The 24033-nt window shown below is 39.6% G+C and overlaps 1 protein-coding gene across 1 annotated transcript; it reads left to right on the forward strand.

Annotated features, from left to right (window-relative positions):
- The first annotated feature begins 486 nt into the window (after positions 1-486).
- Positions 487-18395, forward strand: SNAPC3 (small nuclear RNA activating complex polypeptide 3). Its single transcript, XM_039363674.1, has 9 exons — positions 487-806; positions 3824-3898; positions 7243-7327; positions 7773-7877; positions 9343-9492; positions 11568-11650; positions 13628-13792; positions 14621-14728; positions 17112-18395. Exons 1-9 carry the CDS (start codon positions 580-582, stop codon positions 17257-17259), a joined length of 1146 nt encoding a protein of 381 aa, XP_039219608.1. The 5' UTR covers positions 487-579; the 3' UTR covers positions 17260-18395.
- Positions 18396-24033: the final 5638 nt, after the last annotated feature.

Raw genomic sequence — 24033 nt, forward strand, 5'->3', positions numbered from 1 at the left:
TTCTCTATATCTATCTATCTATCTATCTATCTATCTATCTATCTATCTATCTATCTATCTATCTATCTATCTATCTATCTATACAGTGTCCTACCTTTTTAATAAAACGTGCACAGTGTGTCAACTATTCTTAAATAGCACGATTTTTAAATTATATAAAATTACAGCAGAATTTAAAGCTAAACACAATCTAGTGGGTGTACAATCGCTGCCGGTCTGGCTTCATTGTTGTCTAATTGCATGATTGTTATTTAGATATAGGAAAATAATCCGCACCTACGGACCTGGGACACCTGGCTATTTCCACAATTCGCTGAAAAAATGAGCAAACGTTTCCACTCTCTTGAACGAGCGACCGGCTTCTGAGGAAACCTGATGAATTTGAACTACAACTCCCAACATTCCTTATCATTGATCTTATTGGCTGAGTTCACCGGAAGTTATAGTTCAGCAATGTCGGAAGTGGCATGTTGAACTGCGTCAAGTCTCTACCGTTTGGAAACTACAAGTTCCAGAAGCCACTGGGAGCCCACATCCGTTTCACACCTTGTGTCTCCTCGGTTAGCTCTTGATGCAAAAATGGCTGGAGCTAGCACCGGGTCCAGAGATAATATCCCCGATTATGAGACCGCGGATCTGAACACTCGGGCTTTCCACGTGGGCGCTTTTGGGGCTCTTTGGAAGGAGGCGCTGCGCGAGGAAGACGTGTCTCTCCAGCAGGCGGAACCTGCGGACGACGTGGCGGCGGTGATGGAGGATTTTCTCTGCACCCCGGAGATCGCGGCAGAGCTGAAGGCTGTGTGCAGGTAGCTTATCTCGCTTCCTGGCTAACTGTGTCGAGTTGCAATTTTGCGACCTACGGTTCAAATCTCATCACTTGAATGGCTTATTTACGAACAAACCTGGGTAGAATGGGCGTGTGTGAAGCTGTATCCTCAGTGCCAGCTCATCCACACACGTTCCTGGTTGCTTGCTTGAGTCCTCCATCCGTCTGTCCATCCATCCATCCATCCATCATATTTGTATGGCCCACTATCTCACAAAATGTGACTCTAAAAACATAAAATAACAAAACATTCCACAATTAAAACATTATTAAAAGGCTAAGAGAAAGCATTAGATGTTATAAATAATGAAGCTAACTCATTAAATCACAATTTCCTTAAGACCCCGAAGCCTTTTGAAACAGCCAAGTTTTGAGGAACTTCTGGAAGGACATGGAGGATGTGGGGTCAATCTTCCTTCAAGGGAGATGATGCTCCACAAGATGGGTGTGGGTGACAAAAACATCCTACCGGTACTAACTCTTTCTTGATGATATGACCTCACATCTAAGCCTGGTTGAGGAACAGTCAAAGGTCAAAATAGTCAAAGCTGCCCCCAAAACACTTTCTCTCATATGGCAGCTGAAGATCACCCGATTCTAGGGCACATTGACCCAGGCAGGTTTGCTGTGGGATCTCCCCTCATATCTGGCTGCAGGCTCTGCATCTCTGTAACTATTTGTGCTTTGGTACCAAAGAAACCAGACTCCCTAGTAGTACATTGCATATTTGGCAATATAGATCTTGTAGAATGTGGATCTTACAGAAGGTAGATTATTAAAGTAAAATCTTCACAGGATTGCTGTGGCTATCCTACCATCAAAAAGTTAGAGTTCTTATGGCAAGAACTTTTAAAACCCTTTGTGATTTCAGTCTCTGTCACAAGATTAGAGTCCGTGTGAACTGGGAATTGCTGCAAAGGGTTTTCAAGTAGTCTCTGGGTAGCTTCTCCAGCAAAGCAAAGGCTGTTTGTAGCAGAACCTGGGGGCAGTGGTAGAAAAATATAGACCTTGAACTATTTAAAAGCTTCCCCCCAAGTCTGATCTGGAAAAAAACCCACAGGAATTCTGGGAGTTGAAGTCCACATATCTTAAAGTTACCAAGTTTGAGAAACACTGCTATAACTGATTAGTTGGAACATAACAGAAGATGGTAGAGGACAGGAAGGCCTGGAGGAATGTTGTCCATGGGGTTGCAATGGGTCGGACACGACTTTGCAACTAACAACAACAACAAAGAGATGGCAGATGAATGAACTGGGAAGGCCTGAATGAACAGGGTAATCCTTGACTTGAAACCATTCATTTAGTGATCATTGGCACCGAAAAAAGTGACTTACAGCTATTGCAGCATCAAAATTTGGGCACTTGACAACTATGATGTATTTATGATAGTTGCATTATCTCAGGGTCATGTAACCACCATTTGTAACCTTCCCACCTGGCTTCCAACAAGCAAAATCAATTGGGAAGCCAGATTCACTTAAGAACTACATGATTCACTTAACAAGTGTAGTGATTTGTTTAACAACTATGGCAAAAAGGCCATAAAATAAGGCACCACTCATTTTACAGCTGTCTTGCTTAGTAATGGAAATTTTGTGATTGTAAGTCGAAGACTACCTATACCAGGGGTAGGCAATCTTGGCTCTTTTATGACTTGTGGACTTCAACTCCCAGAATTCCTGAGTCCTTTAGAACAGAGGTCCTTTTGGGCACCAGGGACCGCTTCCGTGGAGAGAGGTTTTTCTGCAGACCAGAGGGTGTGTGGTTTTGTGTACTGCCTGCACCCTACAAATGGGGCTTATCTTGTTTATGCGGACCAGTTGCTGGTATGCCGTGGCCCAGTACTAGTCTACGGACTGGGGGTTGGAAACCCCTGCTTTAGAATAATGTTGTGCTACACGTGTGCCTATATGTTAGTATTTGCTTTAGCACCTTGCTATAAAATAAAATGCGAATAGTTCAACTGACCGAGCCAGAGTCTGCAATCTATTGGAATCTGTACAAACATGAAATGCAGGGCACTTTCTACTTTGGCTATTTTCAGGAAAGACTCTGGTCAGATAGAGTGTGAAGCAAGTAAAAGGAGAGGACTTTATTTTCAGGGAAGCCAACTTTTGTCTTTTAAAATAGAGTCTCTACATCTGGTTTCTGTTTATATCATGACATTTCTCGTGATGTCTTATTTTGTACATTTATATATTTTTTATAGCAACCAAAGATGTGAGGAAAGAGAATGCACACCATTAAGATGATGTTGGGGTCATGGGAAAGCTTCAAGACATTTTGTGACTGAGGCAGATTTGGAGCTGCTAATTTTTGTCTCAACTCCATGTTTCTTAATACAGGAATGCCTGATTTTTTTTTTTTTTTTTACTAACAGGAAATAACTAACTAGTTTTACTAACAAAAGCTGTTCTAAACAAAATCAGCGCTGTCTCTAAAAGTTAGTCTGGTAGACAAAAAATGTTTTGTCTGTATTTCTGTATTACTGGGGTTTTTTTTTTTTTTTAGCATAAAAGACCATTTATCTTTCATCCCTTCCTACTTAGAATTGGAAGCTGATATTAATGAGTAATGGTTTCTTCATTACAATTATGAATAATAGTCTATTTTTTTAGCAGTGGCTTAAGGATAGACTTGATTCATAGTCTATATTTGCTGAACCATGGTAACAAGCCTCAACTCTATGGGTTTACACAACCCACAAAGCCATAAATGTTGTTCATAAACCACAATAGCTAGTCTATTGAACACACTAAATCATAAAAAAAAACTGATTATACTGTGTTTTACTGCAATCTGTGAATCCAGGACATACTGTTTATGGTTGCAAGACAAAAGTCTACAATAGCATTGGACTCTAGTCTAAAAACATTTTCTTGGCAATTGTTCAAGTTTACTTCCTACATGTACCTGAAAGTTTCTATGTTTTTATATATTCTACAAGTTGACTTTTTCTACAAGTATAGAATTAATTTTTTGTATTGTTTTTAGCATTGCTGCACTGAAGAGCTCTGATAAAGAAGATCCAGAAGTGATACCTGAAGATACCAACTTAATAACTCTTAAGTATATTGAATTTCATTTCAGTCGCAATTCTGATTAGTTGGAAGTTTGTTCTAATCCATAAGTAATTTTAAGAACAGTTTATTAACTAAGGCAATGAGCAGATGGATATAACATGCCAAGCCAAAGCTGGAAAACTATGACGGCTTAATTCAGTTAGTTTGCCTGACTGCATATTGCTATAATATATTTTAGTTCATTGTTTAAGTACTAAATTTATGAGATATCTAAACAAACTGTCATAACTGTATTCCACTGTATGCTAACATGCAAAGAGATGCTGTATTTTTCTTTGCAAGGCCTTGGGTGGTCCTCTGTTGGCAGGCCTTTTGGATAATGCCAAACATTCTGTTTACAACCCTTCCCAATGCTTTTATGACTACATATATGATTCCTATAATGTCTCCATTACACTTTACTATATCGTTGAGCTTTTTGCTAGCCCAAAGCTTGCCTGCATCTGGGAATGCTATTTTATATTCTTGCTTATCAGATTAAATTTGTTTCTTAAGCAGTTTGTAATTTATTATGCCTTCGTTCAGCTGTGTTAGCATGGCCCTGGACATCTTTGGAATGTTGAACGTATGCCATTGGTGCTTTTTCAAATCGGCTTGTCCAATCACAAAATAGGAGCCTTGGCCAATTATTAAACATCCATTGAGGTACAGTGGGCGGAGGCATAGATATGGATGTTCTTGGCTATTCCCTTCCCTTGGAAAAGCTTATGTAGCTCCAAGGCAAGAGTGATCTTCTCTTACAGGCTTTGGGGAAATATGTTTGTTGATTAAGTATCTTTGTTGATTAGGTAGCTATGGGAAGATGGGTGCTCTTGTAGTTTGTTATTGTTTACGGTTTTATTGTTTTTTTAATTACTTTGTCTTTAAATTGTTATTTGATTCTTTACACTGTCTAAAGCCTCTAGAGCCGTGGTTCTCAACCTTTTAATGCCGCGACCCCCAACCGGTCGTAAGTCGAGGACTACTCAACCGGTGCAGCACCGTTTGCAGAATGGGACTTTTGGCAGGCTCAGCAGGGCAGAGACAGCCTGGACAATTCCTATTGGCTTTTGAAAGCCAATAGAATTAGACTCTATTCAAGAGGGTCTATTCTATTGGCTTTCAAAAGCCACTAGAATAAAAGGGAGTAGCACAGCCAAGGAAAAGGGGGAAAAAAATGGCGGACTGCGTTGTTTGCCGACCCTCGTGAAATGGTCGTTCGACCCCAAATGGGGTCCCAACCCACAGGTTGAGAACCACTGCTCTAGAGCAGGGGTGTCCAATCTTAGCAACTTTAAGACTTGTGGACTTCAACTTCCAGAATTCCCCAGCCGGCCAGCTTCCATGAATTCTGGGAATTGAAGTCCATAAGTATTAAAAGTTGCCAAGGTTGAACACCCTTGCTCTAGAAGGAAGCCATTTATCAATCTTATAGGTAAATAAATGTCAAGTTAAGAGCTGCACAGTTGCTCTGCGTTGTTCAGTGGAGGGAAATAAAAATGTAATTATAGAGAAGAGATGTAACCTTAAATGATCTCTGCTTGCCTATTAACTTTTTTCTTAATTGTTTCCTATAAAGTTCCCAATGACTTTGTCTGAGGGGCTGAGGCACTTGGGCCTATCAAATTAAACCAGTCGTTTTAGATTATTAGCTGATCCGAGGAATGGGCTTATCTATGTCCAAAATACCTTAACATCATTAAAAGCTACTACTGCTCTTTAATTGTGATTAGCCGTCTTCAAATGGTGTACAGCTAGTCCTCAACTTACAACAATTCATTTAGTGATTGTTCACAGTTAGAACGGTACTGGAAAAAGTGACTTAAGACCATTTTTCACACTTCACCACCATTGCTGTATCCCTATAGTCACATGATCAAAATTCAGACACTTGGCAATTGACTCCTATTTATGACGGTTGCAGTGTCCCAGGGTCACGCGATCATCTTTTGCAACCTTCTGAAAAACAAAGTCAATGGGGAAGCCAGATTCACTTAACAACCGCAGGGATTCACTTAATAACAGTGGTATGAAAGGTCGTAACATGGGACAAAATTCACTTAACAAATTTTTCACTTAGCAACAAAAAAGTTGGGCTCAGTTGTGGTTGTTAGTTGAGGACTACCTCTATTTTCAACATCTTAGATCAGGGATAAGCAATGCAGAGTACACATATGCCTTCCTGGGCCCCAGGAAATTTCTCTCTTCCCCCCCCCCCCCACACAGTGTCAACAATCTTTAACATCAGATGGCAAGCCACTATGCTGAAAAATAAAGCACCAGCTTTTAACATTGTGTATATTTACAAATTAAAGTCAAACTACCAAAGTCTACTTTTGGTCATTGACCAGCTTTTATTTATTAATTAGCGACAGGCCCATGGACAAAGTTGGGGGGGGGAAGGGGGAAAAGTTAAGCATCAGGAGTCAGAAGGAATGACTGGTAACTGTTTTCTGACCTGACTTTCTGGTAAACGGATCTTGTCTGAGCACGTCTTTCTGCATGTTCTCGAAATGTCAAATGGCTGATCAGATGGACAACTTCTGTGTGAAATGCTTTGCAAAGGTGTCCAAAATCATCCCACATCAGAAGGTACATAGTTGTGAAATCATTCTGTGTAATTGGTTCTCCCAGGGTGTAGTCAAAAAGCTCAAGATGGCAGTTAGTGGTATAGTGTGGGGGTGTGATTGGCGCTCCACCTGTTTGTTTGGTTTTTTTGATCTCACATGAAAAACAGGCTGAGCTCAATTTGCATCATTGTGAACATGATGTTGACTTTTTTTTGACCATAGTCTGCAGAAAAGCTCGTATTGCATTGGAATCAAAAGTTGTTGAGTTCTACTGTGGTGCTTAGTTCTTGGTTTTGTAAAGTTGACTTAAAAGAGTGTGGCACCCTCCGTTTGGCTTTAGGAATTTATTCCTTCATCTTCTTTCCTTATCTAAAAAAAGGTTAAATCATGGCAGCTGGACCAAATGAGATGTTTCATTACTCATCCAAGTAACGTCTTCAGTCAAGTGAAAATTTTGGATAGGCAGAGAGTCAGAGAGGCGTTGGAATGAACCAACTTTTGCCATATAAACTGCACGGGGTTTCTCCCCAAAATGAAAAGCATGTCAATGAAGACTCAATAATCCAGGCCAGAAGTTTTTTTTAAAAAAGATCTAAATCATGGCAACTGGACCAAAGTTTGTAAAAACTGAGACGTTTACTTGGATGAGTAATGAAATGTTTCAGTTTTAAAAAAACTTTGGTCCAGTTACCCTGATTTAACCTTTTTTTTTTTTTTAGATACTTTTGGCCTGGATGATTGAGTCTTCATTTACACCTTCTTTTCTTCTTCCCATTTGTAGAATTCGTCAGAAAGCTCTGGAGAGGCGAGAAGAAACCATCCTTGTTGATCGTGCATGTAGACAAGAAACATTTATTCATGAGATGGTAAGGCCTCCTTTCTCACCTGTAGTTATTCCAGTTACAATTATAGAATTCCAGATGTTATATGCTAATCTCAAGAATGCCTTGCCACAATAGCTGTCAGAAGGTGCATTTTGATGGAAGTTGCATAGCACATCTTAACTTTGTGTCTTATTCTAAACCAAGGGTGACATTTTGGCAATTTAATTGGCAGCCTATAGTCTAGGAATTTGACATACTGTGTGGGCCATGCCCGTCTGCTTGTTTATCTAGCATGTAAAAAAACATTGGAATCTTCAGATGTATTTTACCATTCATACTGCTTGATCGAGCTCTACTTCAAACAGACTTGTCCTGCTTTCCCAGCACATCTGGAAAACTGGGAACGGCTGATAGGATATCTATGCGGATGTCTTGATTTCTATTGTTGGGAGCTTCCGACTCACGTTCCAATGTATTTTTTTCCTAGGAATCTCATGCACTTGGAAAAAGGCCAAAAGATCCTGTAAATATGGTTGACAAAGCTGAACTTGTTTTAACTCTCAACATTTTTTATCCAGTTATATTTCAAAAGGTTGGTAATTGAGCTTCGGATCTGTTTTAATGGCTTCTTAAAAAATAGATCAGTTTATTTGGAGGAATCTTGTGTGAGTCTGCTAATGTGTGGTTCTTTTGCAACATGACCAAGTAGAATTCACTTTTCTGCAGAAAAATTTTAAGACACAAGGTGCCCTTTATTTTAAAGAAAAGTAAGTCCAACTTTGGCTAGATCCCTCTTAATTAGGGAATGTCCTAAACCTTCCAGAGTTGTTTTAGAAGGTGAACTACTTCATTGTGAGGCTGAGCCCAAAACTCTCTCCAGCATCATGGCTTCCTTTTTCTCTGACATGTCTAGTTACATTGTTGACAGATTACAGGTAGTCCTTGATTTATGACCACAATAGGGAACGTATGTGTTTCTAAGCAATGAGATTATTAAGTCAGTCATCATGCAACCACATCCATTTTTTTGATGCTGAATCATGCTGTCATTAAGTGAATCATGTGAATCCAATTTCCCCCAACTGACTCTTTGTCAGAAAACTGGCTGGGTTGGTTGCAGATGGCAACCCCTGCAACTATCGTAAATACATGCTCACTTCCAAGTACCTGACTTGCAGCTGTCATAAGTGTGAGGACTGACTGTAAATCAGTTTTTCAGCATTGTCAAATGGTCATCACTCAAAGACTACGCATACATCTCCAGCAGAAATACATCTCCTTCCAGACCTCATACCAAGCTTGCTGTAGCCATGACTTTGTTTTGAGACAATTCCAGACTCCTTTCACAGCTGCAGCTGAATATGACTTCTGTATCCTTGCAGAGTACAGGAAAGCTCAGTATTCTCTATGTATTCAGAAAAACCCAGGTCCAGTTTTTGCTCTTTTCAGATAGAGAAGGAGGGACTCTTATTTAAAACCCGGTTGCCAATCAATATAGGGACCCTGTTGAAATATCTCCACTAATGATCTGATTCTGTGACTAGATCACACATCACACTGAGCTATAATGTGGGTAGTTGAACAGAATAAGCTTAGCTAAAGCCAAATAAAGAACAGTATGTCAGGAACCAGCCTATATAAAATTTATGACATTTGCACCCAAATGTATTTTTCATTAATGCTACTAGATTTGCATTGCAAAAATCCTGATGATTGCTAAACAGCCGCAAAGAGATCTCCTGGATTTGGGCAGTTCAGATGTGGTAGCTTTCATGATATAAATCCCATATGTTGTAATTCTCCAACTTGGATGGTTTTTACTCTTAGCTTCTTGGAAGGAACAGCCTAAGGCAAAGGCCTTACTGCCTATTATACAAACATCTAGATACGGAGAAGTGATGATAGAGTTGGCTGGTTACCTTCCTTGCAACAGGTTGATTGGCTGGTTTCAACTTGCCAGTCCGGAACTACACTTTGAATTAACCTGATGTGTAAATTCAGATGTGTAAATTCAGAAATGTTTTCATTGATCTTCTTTTGTCCTTTCTGTTTTACAGCATAAGCTCCGGAAGCCATATCAGACACTGTTGGTCCTAGGGAGCCAAAAACTTACTGAGCTCCGAGATTGCATTTCCTGTGTTAGCGACCTTCAGATTGGTGGGGAGTTCAGCAATAATCCTGCTCAGGCCCCAGAAAATATCAGCAAGGTATCATAATACAGATTTCTAAGGCATTTCCGAAGTTTAATTCCAAAACAGTTTCTTAAAGTTTGAATTATTGATCCCTTGAAAATATGCTTATCTGTTCCTGGGAGAAAAACAAATAATGTTGTTTCTACAGTATTTTCTTCATTTGAGCAAGTAATAAGCAGGTGAATGTAATGTAAGCAGGAACTAAGTGGGACTTTTTATATTTTTTAAGTCAGTATTTTTTATTTTTCTGATTTATTTATGAATTATAATTTTAGATTGCTCAATATCTAGAGCTGTCAAGAAGGTGCACAAGGAAATTAAAAATGTAAAAAAAGAAACCTAAGCCATCGTGAATAAATTAAAATGACATGTGAAAGGATTGCTGCATAAGGCAGGAGAGAGAGGGAGGGAAAGAGAGTCATTTACTGTCAGGTTTTTAATTGGTCAGATCGACTTGTTCCTTGTTATGTATCTGTGAGGAATTTTTGAAAAGGAACAATTTTTCTTTAAAAAAAGCTATCCATTACTTTGATATATTTTTATCTTGGTGGTATTTAAACATTGAAATATATATTTCTTTAATATAAAACCTATTTTTACAGAAAAATATCAATCATAATTTTGTTGAATTAAAAACAATACTAATAGATTTGAAATGTATAGAGTACTCTTGCTTGGAAAGTGGTTTTTGAGGAGTTTGTGTGCCAGCTCCTGGTTTTCTATAAAAGCAGGACAACATGCTGCTTCTTTTTTGCTGTGGTGGATTGTAGCCTGGATTTCCAGGAGGGAAGGGCTGCATTCAAGAGGGCAAAGAAGCAGCGAAGTTTGGAAAGTTTGGTTGAAAGAACAAGAGTTATGAAGTCTCCTCCCTAGGGATTCCCAGAGTATATCTAAAGCAGGAGTGGGCAGTTAATTTTACCAAGGGGCAACATGAGCAAGTGGGACTCTTGTGGATGGCTGTCGCCACTCTGCCACCGCTACTACTGCTGCCCCACCCCCTGCTGCTGCTGCTGCTCTGATGTCCTGCTCTTCAACATTGCCCCACTGCCCCGACACTGTACTGATGCCTCATGTTCGACACTGTTGCAGGCTAGACAGGGACTGCCCACTGAGCAGAGGTGGCCACCAGCTATAAAATGCCCAGGTCTGATTTATAGTTATAAAGGTAGTTGCTTTAGTTTGGCAAGATCTGTCAATGAGTGAGGAACAATAAAGGAAACTTGTTAGTTGCAAAGTCGTGTTTGACCTATCGTGATCCCATGGACAACGTTCCTCCAGGCCTTCCTGTCCTCTACCATCTTCTGGAGTCCATTTAAGCTCACGCCTACTGCTTCAGTGACTCCATCCAGCCACCTCATTCTCTGTGGTCCCCATCTTCTATTGGCCTCAATCTTTCCCAGCATTAGGCTCTTCTCCAGTGAGTCCTTCCTTCTCATTAGGTGGCCAAAGTATTTCAACGTCAGGATCTGGCCTTCTAAATAGCAGTCAGGGTTGATCTCCTCTAGGACTGACCGGTTTGATCGCCTTGCAGTCCAAGGGATTTGCAGGAGTCTTCTCCAGCACCATAGTTCAAAGGCCTCAATTCTTTTGCGCTCAGCCTTTCTTATGGTCCAACTTTCACAGCCATACATTGCAACTGGGAAAACCACTCGGGAAACTACTCAGCAGTAACTCCACATGTCTTTCTTGGTTCTTGGGGAATGTGGCAGTTGTAAGATAAAGGTCAGTCAAAAGGAGACCATCCATTAAAAGCAAATATTTTTTCAATCAAGACTGGATCAAAGATTCCCAAAAGGCAAGTAATGGTTCAGAGCAAGAAAGACCCCATCATGTTTTGTCTCGCAGCCCCCTTTAGCAAAAGGAATGAGCTCTTTTTCTGCCCCATGTAGTACAAACCACATTATCATCATACATTTTAAAGAAAGGACTAAACTACTGGACTCTTCAGTAATATGACGCAGTAATGAGTTTAGTTGGCATTTCAAAAATTTAATTGGAGCGCATGGAGATGTGATATCACCCATATATGTATTCTGTGTGTCCTAATTGGCAGACTAATGCTTTTTGTCATTTTTCTTCCTTTCCCCCAGGATCTCTATAAGTCTGCCTTCTTTTACTTTGAAGGTGTTTTTTATAATGACAGCAGGTATGCTGAATGCAGAGATTTGAGCAGGTAAAGAATAATTGACATTTGTGAACCCCAGGCTCACTAACCTAGACTGCCTTTCCATCAAGTTAGTTGCAACCATGTGGTCGGATTTACTGATTTAAGAAGATATATGGGACATTTCCATGTTAGTTTGCACCTTGATGCTAACTTAATAGATGCTAGGAAGGCTTAGAGAGTAGACAGGAAACTCTTGCCTTCTATCAACCAAGAGCTCTTGATTTTGGAGCTTGATCCCTGGAAATAGGGCTTTTAAAATGATGGGACTTGGATTACCAAGCAAAATTTGGAAGAGATGATTAAGCATTGCTCATTGGCCCATTGATTTTATTGTCCAAATACTCTTCAGTACATGCTATTTTTTTTTTTCAAAAGAATTTCTAGTTCTGGTTCTCAGCCTTTGGTTTTCAAATATTGGTGCACTGCATTGAGAATTATCATCTGACATCTGCAGTCTTCCAGTTGGAATTTGCTGCATGTCTAAATGCAATTGAAATTGCCTCCTGGCTTTTGAACAGTGTGTGTCTTAGTAAAATTGTAGGGATCCCACTATCCTTTGTACAGGTTCTATCTGATCGTTTCTCTTAAGGCAGCACTATCAACACTGTCATTGTATCATTTTTTTTCTATCTGACATGTTTATAGTTTCCATAGATCACGCTCTAGGGCAGGGGTCTTCAAACTTGGCCCTTTTATGACTTGTGGACTTCAACTCCCAGAATTCATCAGCCAGCATGCCTGGCTGAGGAATTCTGGGAGTTGAAGTCCACAAGTCATAAAAGGGCCAAGTTTGAAGACCCCTGCCCTAGGGCTTAATTTGAATGTTGCCCAAGATGTTGAGACAAAACATTTCTTTGGCTGAGAGGAACATGTTCATATTCTAGCTTGGACACTTGGTTTCCTAATTTTTTTTCTCTTTAATTTTTGCTCTAGCAAAAATAATACAGGTTCTCCTCAAATTACAACTGTTCGTTTAGTGACCAATATGAAGTTACAATTTACTTATAATCGGTTTTCAGACTTAGGAGTGTTGCTGCATTCACATAGTCACATGATCAAAATTTGGCCGCTTAGCACTGGCATGTACCATGTTCTGCTGAAAATAAGCCTTAGATTGATTTTTATGTGTGCGTCTAATATAAGCCCTACTCCCAAAATAAGCCCTAGTTTGGGGGTGAGGTGCACAGGTAAAAAATCAAGCCAGGACAGGGGGGGGGATGCCAGGACGGGGGGGGGGATGAAGCTGCCCCATGCACCCTGCATTCACTTACTTTAGGACTGCCATAGCCAGGTCTCCCATGCCTTAACACCTGTTGTGCTGACTTTCTTTTGTGGCCGCTTGTGGCTGCATGCCATGTGGCGCATCGCGCCATGCTGCTATTCGCAGCAGGAGGTCACATGGCTCATCAAACCGATTGTGTCGCCACTTGTGATCGGCGTGATAAGCCACATGGTCTCCTGGTGCTAGTGGCGACACCGGCGCAATGCGCCACGTGGCGTGCAGCTGCAAGTGGCTGCAGAAGAACTCAGGTAGCGGCGTGACATGTATTGGGGCATTGGAGGCCTGACTACAGCAGTCCTAAGGTAAGGGTTAGGGTTAGGGTAAGACATGCCCCGAAAATAAGACTTGGTGCCTCTCTTGGAGGCAAAAAATATATAAGACCAGGTGTTATTTTCAGGGAAACACAATATTTATGACATTTGCAGTGTCCCGGGGTCATGTGATCACTATGTGTAACCTTCCCCACCGGCTTCCAACAAGCAAAATCAACGAGGGAAGTCAGATTCACTTCATGACCAAATGATCCACTTAACAACTGCAGTGAGTTGCTTAACAGCGGTGGCCAAAAAAGTCACAGGGGACAAAACTCACTTAACACTGCCTTGCTTAGCAACGAAAAGTTTGGGCTCAGTTGTGCTTGTAAGTCAAGGACTACGTATAATCAGTTTAAAGAATGAAAATGTTGTCTCTGCTAATTTCAGGACAATTACTGAGTGGGCAGAATCCCGTGAGCGAGGTTATGGAAAACTTCAGGCAACTAAAATGGAAGACTACACCTTTAATGATTTGGACATAAAAATAGGTTTCCCGTACCTGTATTGTCATCAAGGAGATTGCGAGCACATTGTTATTATCACAGATATCAGGTAAGGCACCCGTTTCCTTGCAGAGTCTCTGCCAATAGGGATACTACTTGGAATTTGAGAATTTTTCTGTTTCAGTTCTTCCTGTGTTAGCATTGCAAAGGAGGTTATTATCTATAATTATGCTTTGTCTGCTGGTGTTCTGGGGAATCCATTAACTTTTCATCTCCTCCCCACCCACACCACCATTCTGAGCTTAGTAACCATGTTTGATTCGTGCAGGCTGATTTGCGTGTGGGAAAATACTTGAAAATAATGCAGATTCTTTTTTCCTGCTTCACTTCCTTACACACCCTTTCTCCTTTGTTTGGGCATTGGCTTTCTCTAAATCTGTGGTTCTCAACCTTTTTAATGCTGCGACCCCCAACCGGTCTTAAGTTGAGGACTACTCAACCGGTCGTAAGTCGAGGACTACTCAACTGGTGCAGCACCATTTGCAGAATGGGACTTTTGCCGGGCTCAGCAGGGCAGAGACAGCCTGGACAATTCCTATTGGCTTTTGAAAGCCAATAGAATTAGACTCTATTCAAGAGAGTCTATTCTATTGGCTTTCAAAAGCCAATAGAATAAAAGGGAGTAGCACAGCTAAGGAAAAGGGGGAAAAAATGGCGGACTGCGTTGTTTGGCGACCCCCGTGAAATGGTCGTTCGACCCCAAATGGGGTCCCGACCCACAGTTGAGAACCGCTGCTCTAAATGATAGCTGTGTGCTTAATCTGCAGCCTTGGTTGCCTTGAAACAAATAGTATCCATTATTATAAAGGCGCCTGACTCTCTTTCATTGTACTAATTTAGACTAATCAATTTCTTTCTCAATCTTTTATCTTGCAAGGCTTATTCATCGAGACGACTGCCTAGACAGAAGCCTCTATCCCTTATTAACCAAAAAACATTGGCTATGGACTAAAAAGTGTTTTGTGTGCAAAATGTACACAGCCAGGTGAGTAATAATGCAGATATTTCCATTGCAGAACGTAAATCTGAACAAGACACAATAAGAATCAAAATCACTGCATCGACTACTGCGATTTGAAATCTCGAAGTTGCCAAGTTTGAAAGACACTGAGATAGCATATAAAATAGGCTTTCCGTTCAATTTGTTACATTTTAGAGCAGTGTTCTTCAATATTGCTAAGTGTAAGTTGTGCGGATTTCAACTCTGTTTCCTTCAGGCATTCTGGGAGTTGACATCCAAATATCTTGACATTTTTTTTCTCTTCTGTTCACTCATATCCACTTTTCAGAAATTGCCTGCCGTTTTATTGGCAAGATTTTTCAGAGGCACTCCTTCCTAGTGCCCAATCCCTCAGTTTCTAGCCTGATGCCTTAACCCAGGGATGTCAAACTGCCGACCCGCGGGCCAGACGCATCATGCGGAAGCCGTTTCCACCTTATTGCCGGCAATGGCAAAACTCTCCCGATACGTTGCACGACGTCACGTGACGTTGCAAGTTTGACATGTCTGCCTTAACCACTTCACCAAAGTGGCTTTCTACCTTAAAGTTACCAAAGTTAAAAAAAAACACTATTTTAGAATATATCTTGAGAAAACATTACTGCTTGAAACACATCGAGAACATAAATAAATCGACCTTAAACATGTTGATTATTATAGCGACTGTTTTGTTTTCCTTGTTTTCTTCTTCGTGCCCTGGGAAACTGAATTTCCAATCTGAAGATTTGATATAATTAACAAACATTTCAGGCAGGTAATACAAATGAGATCAATTTGCAGTTAATTATTTATCTAAAATTAGCATGGGAATCCATGCTGCCAATATTATTTATTTATTTTGGAATCTTGTGTGGTCTCTGACCCATAACACCAACCAAGTAATGTTTCTAAATAAAAGGAAATGATAAGATTAAAAGTAAAACAATGTTGATTTATTGTAAGGGGCCAAATGCTTCGTCTTCCTGAAATAGTGTGGGTTGCAAACAGTTCTACATATTTACTATTTTTAGTAAAAAAGGAGCTTCTCACTTTAAAGCATAAGGAGATGTCTATTCATAGAAAATCCCTTTCTATTACCTTCATTCTAGATAATCTTCTCTCCTTCCACCATATAGTTATTTTAAGTGGCTGCCTATCTTAACAAAAGTAACCCTCGACAACTTACAGTTGGTTAGAAACATAAACACAAAGGAACAAAACTAAAGCCAGGTTGATGTAATGTTAGGTGCTGGGTGAGAAAGCTGGAGGTTGTGAGTTGTATACATGAAAGCAGGCTAGGTGACTTTGGGCCAGTCGTATTTTCTCAGCCAAACCCACTTCATAGGGTTATTGTGGAGAAAATAGAAAGTTGTAGTATCAGGTATGTTCTATACCTTGACGTAGGTAGGTAGGTGGATGGATGGATAGATAGATAGATAGATAGATAGATAGATAGATAGATAGATAGATAGATAGATAGATAGATAATTAAAAAACAGTTCATTCCAAGAAACAAATCAACTACAGCAGGGCTGTAGTTATAATTGAATACCTTGGATGCAAAGTCAACAAAGAAAAAAAAGCTAAACAGTGCACCACCAAAATGGTAGATCAGGTTGCAAGATAAGATCAGCATATTCAGATCAGATGTAAGCAGGCTAGAACAAATTAAAGAAGAGAAGCTGAAGAACAAGAGTATCAAAGAATATTTGACCAGGAAATATTACTTAGAAACGAAGATTAAGGAAATCTTGGAAATAATAAAACTATGAATAACAACCGTAGCCAAGAAGATCAGCAGATACAAAGTTCGAATTGCATGTTACATGCAGTATTTCTGATTTCAGTTCATTTACAATCATTTCTATCAATCCATCAATGAAGAGAGTACACAGTGAGCTAGCCAATACCCGACAAAGAAGAAACTGTGCAATTCTGGGTGCAGTATGGGACAACCCAACATCTAACTATCCCACGTCCTTGGGTAGATAGATAAAATTGCCAAATCCTGACTGTCTGGCTGACTGTCCAACCATAAATTAGTGAGCTCTACTCATTTTAATATTTAGGAACCTTTGCAAACAGAAGTGTTTAAATGTGCATTTGGGGACTGAGGCAAGCATGGTTAGAGGTACCCCTGAACATGGGATGAATCTTCATTCTGTGGCAATCTGTGATTCTATGAGTTTATGATTATAATAGTATAATTGTGGATTGCATGTATTTTTGATATCAATAATTTTTGATGTTTTTGTTTAAATTACAATGCTGTTACACGTATGACATTTGTAGGCTGATTAGAGTCAGAAAATGATGCATCTTCAAGCAGCGAATGAATGAATGAAGTCATATCTTCACAAAGTGACCTTCTTTGTATTGCACCTTACAGGTGGGTAACGAATGAAGACAGCCTTGCTCCACAAGAGCCCTCGTTCTTTTGTGATGTCTGCTTCCAAACACTCCATTATGATGCAGATGGGAAAAAGTTGGGAGAGTTCCTTGCCTACCCTTACGTTGATCCAGGGATTTTCAACTGAGCTGAAGAAGAAAGAAGATCAAATAATATAGTATCATCTATTTTAGTACCCGTTGGAACATGAATACTGTGATTAAGCATTGGAGAACTTTTTTCAGGATTTCTGCTTTACGTTTACACACGCACATACCCCTCCCCATGTATTCCATTTTATTTTTACATCTTGATCCTTGTTCTAAATGCAGTTGTTCATAATCTTATTTCATTTCAAAGGGCAATGAAAGATGAACTCTCTTGCCTTTACACTAAGTATCAAAACTGAGGCATGTCAGAAAGTCAGTTTCATCTCCCTCATATAATCCTTTCCTCCAGAAAAATTCCTTGGCGGAGAAAAGACCAATGATCAGAGTGGTGTCCCCGCTCCAGTTTGCCATCCTGGGACAATGGATTCTTATTCGTGTTTGTATTATTTGTTTTTTGAAGGGCAAAACAAAGCTTTTTGAAGGATATTGTCACATTGTTGGGTTTTTTGTTGAGTTTTAGTATTAAATTTGTTAATGTTCTCTGTATTTTATTTAGCAACCATTTTTTTTGATACTAACACAGCATTTCAGGATCACAAAATTGAGTTTGATGCTTGGATTTCTCACAGGTTGTGGCTAAGAGTCTCTTATGCTTCTCTCTGTGAGAGATTAGGCATTGCTAGGTAGATGATATTGCTGTGCGGCCACAGTTAATCCTGCTATTTCACATAACTCACTTCTTTTGAGAATTCATGTGCATCTCAGCTGCACCTTTCAAGTATATTTATTTAAATATAAGTGGATGTGTGGGCTTTTTTAAAAAATAATTTGCCTCCTTGGACTATTTTCCTAACTCCCTTTCTATCCTTTCTGTGGTCCTCTTGCCACTAGTGCCTGTGTTTGTTTTCCTCCCAAACCATCCCATTTCCTTATTTGTCCTTTATTCCTTCTCACTTCCTTTATTCTTCTTTCTCATAGGCATTCCCCATCTATTCTTCCTTCTGTTCTTTCAAGTTACCTTCTTGATTAAGTGCAGAACCTTTGTATAGCCTCTGTGGATATCCATGACCCCCAGATTCTTTCCAGCTTACAGATGTTACACCACAAATGCTGATTCTTACATTCATGTTTAATATATTAAACTGTGCAATAAAATGTTTTGTAAAAAAAGAAAGTCAAACTTGGAAAAATCATCTCACAGTATCATAAGCATTAAAATATATTTTTGTAATGTTATGAAAATATCTTTCCAAAAAGAGGAATGCAGATAGGATGGTGGCATTATCCTATTATTGCTGAAACCATTAAATAGGGCAGCAACCATTAAATTAATCTCATTGCACAAGTCCAAAATTCGTTGCTTTCTGCCCTCAGGAAGCTTGATCTTGCAAGGAAGCCATTCCTTCAGAAGCTCTTCCAAACCTCAAGGACTCTGTGAACATAAATTCCTGTTGGTTGAGAAAGTGAAGGGTCTTATCTCTTGGTTTGTGTGTCAAGAAATCTGTAGTTACCGAGTCTCGCCCTAATGGAATTTCTCAAAGAACTCAACAGCAGCTACAATGTTAGCAGTGGTGAAATAATAATTAGGACACTTTTTCTCCCTAGCATTCCTGGCAATCAATATATATATATATATATATTTCTTTGCGTGTACATTGGAATAAGAGCAATTTTTTAGAACAATACCGGCCCAATTTTTTCATTAAAGTTTTAATTTAAAAGAATGATACAGCAGGCCACAAATATTTGACAATAGTTGTGAACTGCCCTGCTCAAGAGGACCAGGTAGGGTAAAGCAGAGCAATAAAAATGATGCAGAATGCATTAATGGAAAAGGCCACTATAGTTCATTGATATTAGAACAGTGGCTAGCAACATGGCGTCTGAGTACCCGTTGCACTCCTGAATGGAGTGGTTTTAGATTAGACCAAATTTGTTAGCAATAGCAATAGCACTTGGACTTATATACCGCTTCACTGTGCTTTACAGCCCTCTCTTAGCGGTTTATAGACTCAGCATATTGCCCCCCAATAATCTGGTTTCTCATTATACCAACTTTGAATGGATGGAAGGCTGAATCAACCTTGAGCCAATCAGAATCAAACTGCTGGCAGTTGGCAGAACTAGCCTGCAATACTGCATTCGAACCCTTGTACCACCTCGGCTCTATATTTATGAATTCCTGCAAGAGTGTGATTTTTTTTTCTTTTGCCTAGGATTGTTCAACCCTATTAAGAGTCAGAAAAAATTTCTGACCCCTATACTAAAGAAAGAAAATAGAAGAATTGGTTCTTGTTTAACTACCACTCATTAGCAACCATTCAAGCCTGCAATGATGCTGAATGAATGATACTTCTGACTGGTCCTTGGAGTTCCTGCCATCATGGTGTTCATATGTGACTTCCTTTGCTGACTTCTGACAAACAAAGTATAGATAAGCCAACATGAGTTGCGAATGGTAATCATGTGAGATCCTCACCTAGATTGATCTGCTTCATGAGAGCAGCAACCTGGAGTGCTGGAATTGCTGTTGCTAAGACATGCAATCATATGATGTCCTTTCTGACTTTGTTGCTTAGTGACAGCAATTCCAGTCCCAATTGTCATTGTTAACCAAAGACTACCTGTGGGGCCTCTCAATGATAAGAGAGCAGTCAAATTTGTGATGTATCTATACCCACAAAGATCAGAATTGTGCAAGCCACAATATTTCCGTGATACTTTATGGAAGTGAAAATTGGACTTTGAAGAAGCAAAATAGCAGGAGCGTTGACTTTGGTGTTAGAGAAGGCCTAAGAATACTATGGACAGCCAAGAAAACTAACAAATGCATCCTCAAACAAATCAACTCAGAATTTTCATTCAGCCTGACCCAATTGACCACACTCAAATTATCCTACTTTGAAAACAATATGCAAAGACCCAGCTCTCTGGAAAAGGTTCTGATGCTAGGAAAGGTGAAAGGAAAGAGAACAAAAGGACAACCAGGAGCAAAGTGGATGGACTCAGTTACAGTGGTGATTAATGCATTGTTGGAAAACCTGAAAGACCAGGTTAGGGATAGATTATCATGGAAAAAATCTATGTAACTTCTAGGACTCAAAAATGACTTGCTGGCATATAATAAATCAGTGGTAAGAAGATTATGAGTTACAATCACTCACAGTTCTAGATCCCAAGAACATCCAAAACAAGTACATGCTTCAGTATCTGCAAGTCCATGGTATGAACTGGAGAACTAGGGCTTGCAAATAATTTCTATCAGATCAGCCACTATTAAAGACTACGCAGTTACATTGTGTGCATTTGAATTTTACACTGACTCGGTTGCATCCCAACCTTCACTCCTATATTGAATTTACACAATGAACAATAAATTAGATGGAAAACATTACAACTCTAATTCCACCAATCCCAGGAGCTGCCATGGAACAGCTGGGTCTAGTTTGTGTTTAGTATTTAGGGAAAAAATGACTCCTCTGAGTCTCTACAACCAGAGGACCCAGCTGTCAAATTCTAATTAAATTTTTCTCCCACCAGCTGTGTATTTGTGTTTTGGCAACTTGTTTAATGACGTTATCATTTAAGTGATCAAATACCAAAGCCCAGATTGGACCAAAATAATTTTTCTTCTCTTCAGATCTGGTTCATTACCAGGGGAGAGATGCTCCATTTTGGTTTGACTCAACACATTTATGCTGTGACGATTCATGATTAGATGTTCTCCATCCTTAAAATGTGTTGGAAATCAAGGCAATTTAAAGCAAAAGTTTGAATTCCTATATTGGTTGAAACTGAGGGACAAAATAATGCAATGGGGACAAAAGAAGAACAATGTTACAGTACTTGCCATAATGAACCTTTTTGTCTGAGTTTACAAAGGTAAATGCATGACTTATAACTGAGCATTATAAGATAGCATCCCTTGTATATTTTTTAATTCATAGAACTATATTCAGACTTTTCAGCTAAATGCATTATTCTTCTTTGGGACTTGGTTAGAGTGTGGCTTAATGCTACTTATCTTTGAACCCCATAATACTGGTCACACCTGTTTCTGTTCCCATGCCAAAACCGCACCCATCCCATTGCCAGCATGGAAGAAAAATCACAATACGTTGCGACATGTCACGTGACATTGCGAGTTTGACATCCCTGCTCTAGAGCAGTATCGCTTAATCTCAGCAACTTTAAAATTGGTGGACTTCAGCCAACATGCTAGAGAATTCTGGGAATTGAAGTCCACATATCTTAGAAACTCACTCTAAAGTGCCCTAATTAATTTCTTGCTTGAATACATTTTTACGGCAATTTATTTGGGGGGCGGGGAGAGGCCCCATCCAAAGAACAGTTTGCAAATTAAATGCTTCTAGTTTCAAGCTAAAGCAAAAGTTTCCAGAAAGTTTCAGCAGCAGCAGATCTTTTTTCTGAATGTTGCATTTCTAGATTTATTTCATGTTTTGAATAAATAAGTTTTGAGCTAAAAAGCATTCCACTCACCCCATAAGATAACATGTTTCTAAATTGTCCAAATTAGTTAGGAAAATGGGATTTTTTTTAAAAAAAAAAAAATCAAACTATGCCACCTTGTTTCTTGAATGTGTAGAATCCTCCTTCTACACTTTTCTACCCAAATCTATTATTTCCTTGGTTTGCAAGGCGTGACAGAACAGTTTAAGTATTTCTACATAATGAAAGCTCTGCTTGGGCAATCCCTGGGTACAGAGAGTAATTTCCCAGCAAATGTTGAATCAGAACATTTTCCCATGGAAATGAATAAGAGTCAGATCAGCCTTTTCTCAGCCTTCATAGTCTACACAGGTTTGGGGGCTATATTATCTGATGTGGAAAAAAGAAATGTCTACTTGAGGATATCTGAATATTTCGTATTTTAAGAAACTACTTTTAAGTTCTGCTATTTGGAGAAAAGCTTTTGAATGGCAGATTGGAAACCATTCCAGAAAGAGGCTTCTTTCAAATGACAACTGCTTGCGGTTTTTCCTCCTATGGCTTTCGGTTTGAGGGCTTGTGTGATTTCAGATTTTCTCTACTGCAGGTGTCCACAGGGTGATAATAATATACAGCACAAATTAAAAAAAAAAACAAAAACAGGCAGAGTTTCAATCACATCGTCTTGCTTCTTTGGACCGGAATGGAACAATTCTGTGGACCGGAATGGAACAATTGGCCACAGTTGCCTGGCCCTGCTGCTTCACCCTGGCACCCCTGACCCAGATGACCCACCGTAGGTGTTCCTGCCCGGCTGCCCCTCTTCCCTCCTTGTGACCTCCATGGACACACCTGCTACACTGCCTTATTTGTGTCTTCAAACCATCGTTGACATGCATTTCTTGCATTGTGCTTTCATTCAGCTGTTGGGAGGCGTTGGGGGCAATGAAAAGTTGCAAAACTTAACAATTAGCACTTTTATTATTGCAACCTATGCTTTTGATGGAAAAGTCAGTTGTTAAGCAGCTTTCCCACTTATACCCAGCTACTGCAGATCTTAGGTAGTGAAGGATTACATTTGTTTCCTGACATCTAGCCAGGAAGTAATACTTGAGTAACATCCTTATGTTTTAGTTTTCATGTAGGTTGGACTGAATGGTAGACATCAACAAGTTGTCTTTCTCAGCTGTTCATTGCAAAATCCTTATTAAGTCTGAATTATGTAATTGCCATCTGAAACCTACCAATTTTTCTAGTCAATATATTTTTAATTTTCAAAACCGTTTCTGTGCAATTATTGCTTTTGAATGTGCTCATGGTTTTTTTCTACTTTATGCCTATTTTTACATTACTAAGGGAGCTATATATTTACAATCCTAGTGGGTTTGTAGATTTTACAGATAATAGTTTCCATGATCATGTTACTCTAAACTTCTCATACTCGAGTGAAACTATATCCCTTGGTAACAACAGTAGATACACACACACACACACACACACACACACACACACACACACACAAACTGGAATACATTGTAGGAGAAAAATTATCTTGCTTTCTGGTAACTAATAAACAGCTCTCCAACTGAGGCTGATTCTCTAAGACAGTGTTTCTCAACCTTGACAATTTTAAGGCATGTGGACTTCAACTCCCAGAATTCCACAGCCAGCGATGCTGGCTGTGGAATTCTGGGAGTTGAAGTCCACATGCCTTAAAATTGTCAAGGTTGAGAAACACTGCTCTAAGAGGACATAGAATATTTGAAAGAGGAGGGGCAGGTACCAGAGAGGAAATGAACCATGAGACAGTACAGTGTTTAGTCTCATTAGCAGTAACATTGGGGGACAAGGAAGATGCCTCCCTGAAGAATGTATGTAGGAATTACTTGAGCATCCCTTGGGCAATGAGTCAGTTAATTCTTCCACGACAGCAGCCAGACAATCCTTGTGATCTCCTGGTTTAAAACAAATCACTATGAACAGTTGTTTTGAATGCATTCCGATAGGGGGTAATGCTGTTCGCTTGCTTCATCAACCCAGCCTGGTTTAGAATGGCTATTTCTCCTAAACTAAAGATGGGCTCCAGCACGAGTCTGAAAGCTTGGAAGGCAAAGCTCTGGTCCCAGTGACCGACCCAGATTGGATCCTGAAACATAATCCTGGGACACGTCTATTCGCCTTCATTCGTAATGGCTATTTCATTTACTAATTGCCTGGCACACGGCAATTGTTCCGTAACTTCATCAGTGAGGAAATGACCTATTTCAAAAAAAGGCCATTAAAAAAACCCTCAAAGAGTACTACTACTACTAATTTTTATGGCAGCTATGAGTAACGCTGACAAAGATTTCCTTCTGGAAAGC

Source organism: Crotalus tigris, unplaced genomic scaffold (genome assembly GCF_016545835.1).
Source record: "Crotalus tigris isolate CLP2741 ecotype Arizona unplaced genomic scaffold, ASM1654583v1 scf7180000019563.1149672, whole genome shotgun sequence".
NCBI lineage: Eukaryota > Metazoa > Chordata > Lepidosauria > Squamata > Viperidae > Crotalus > Crotalus tigris.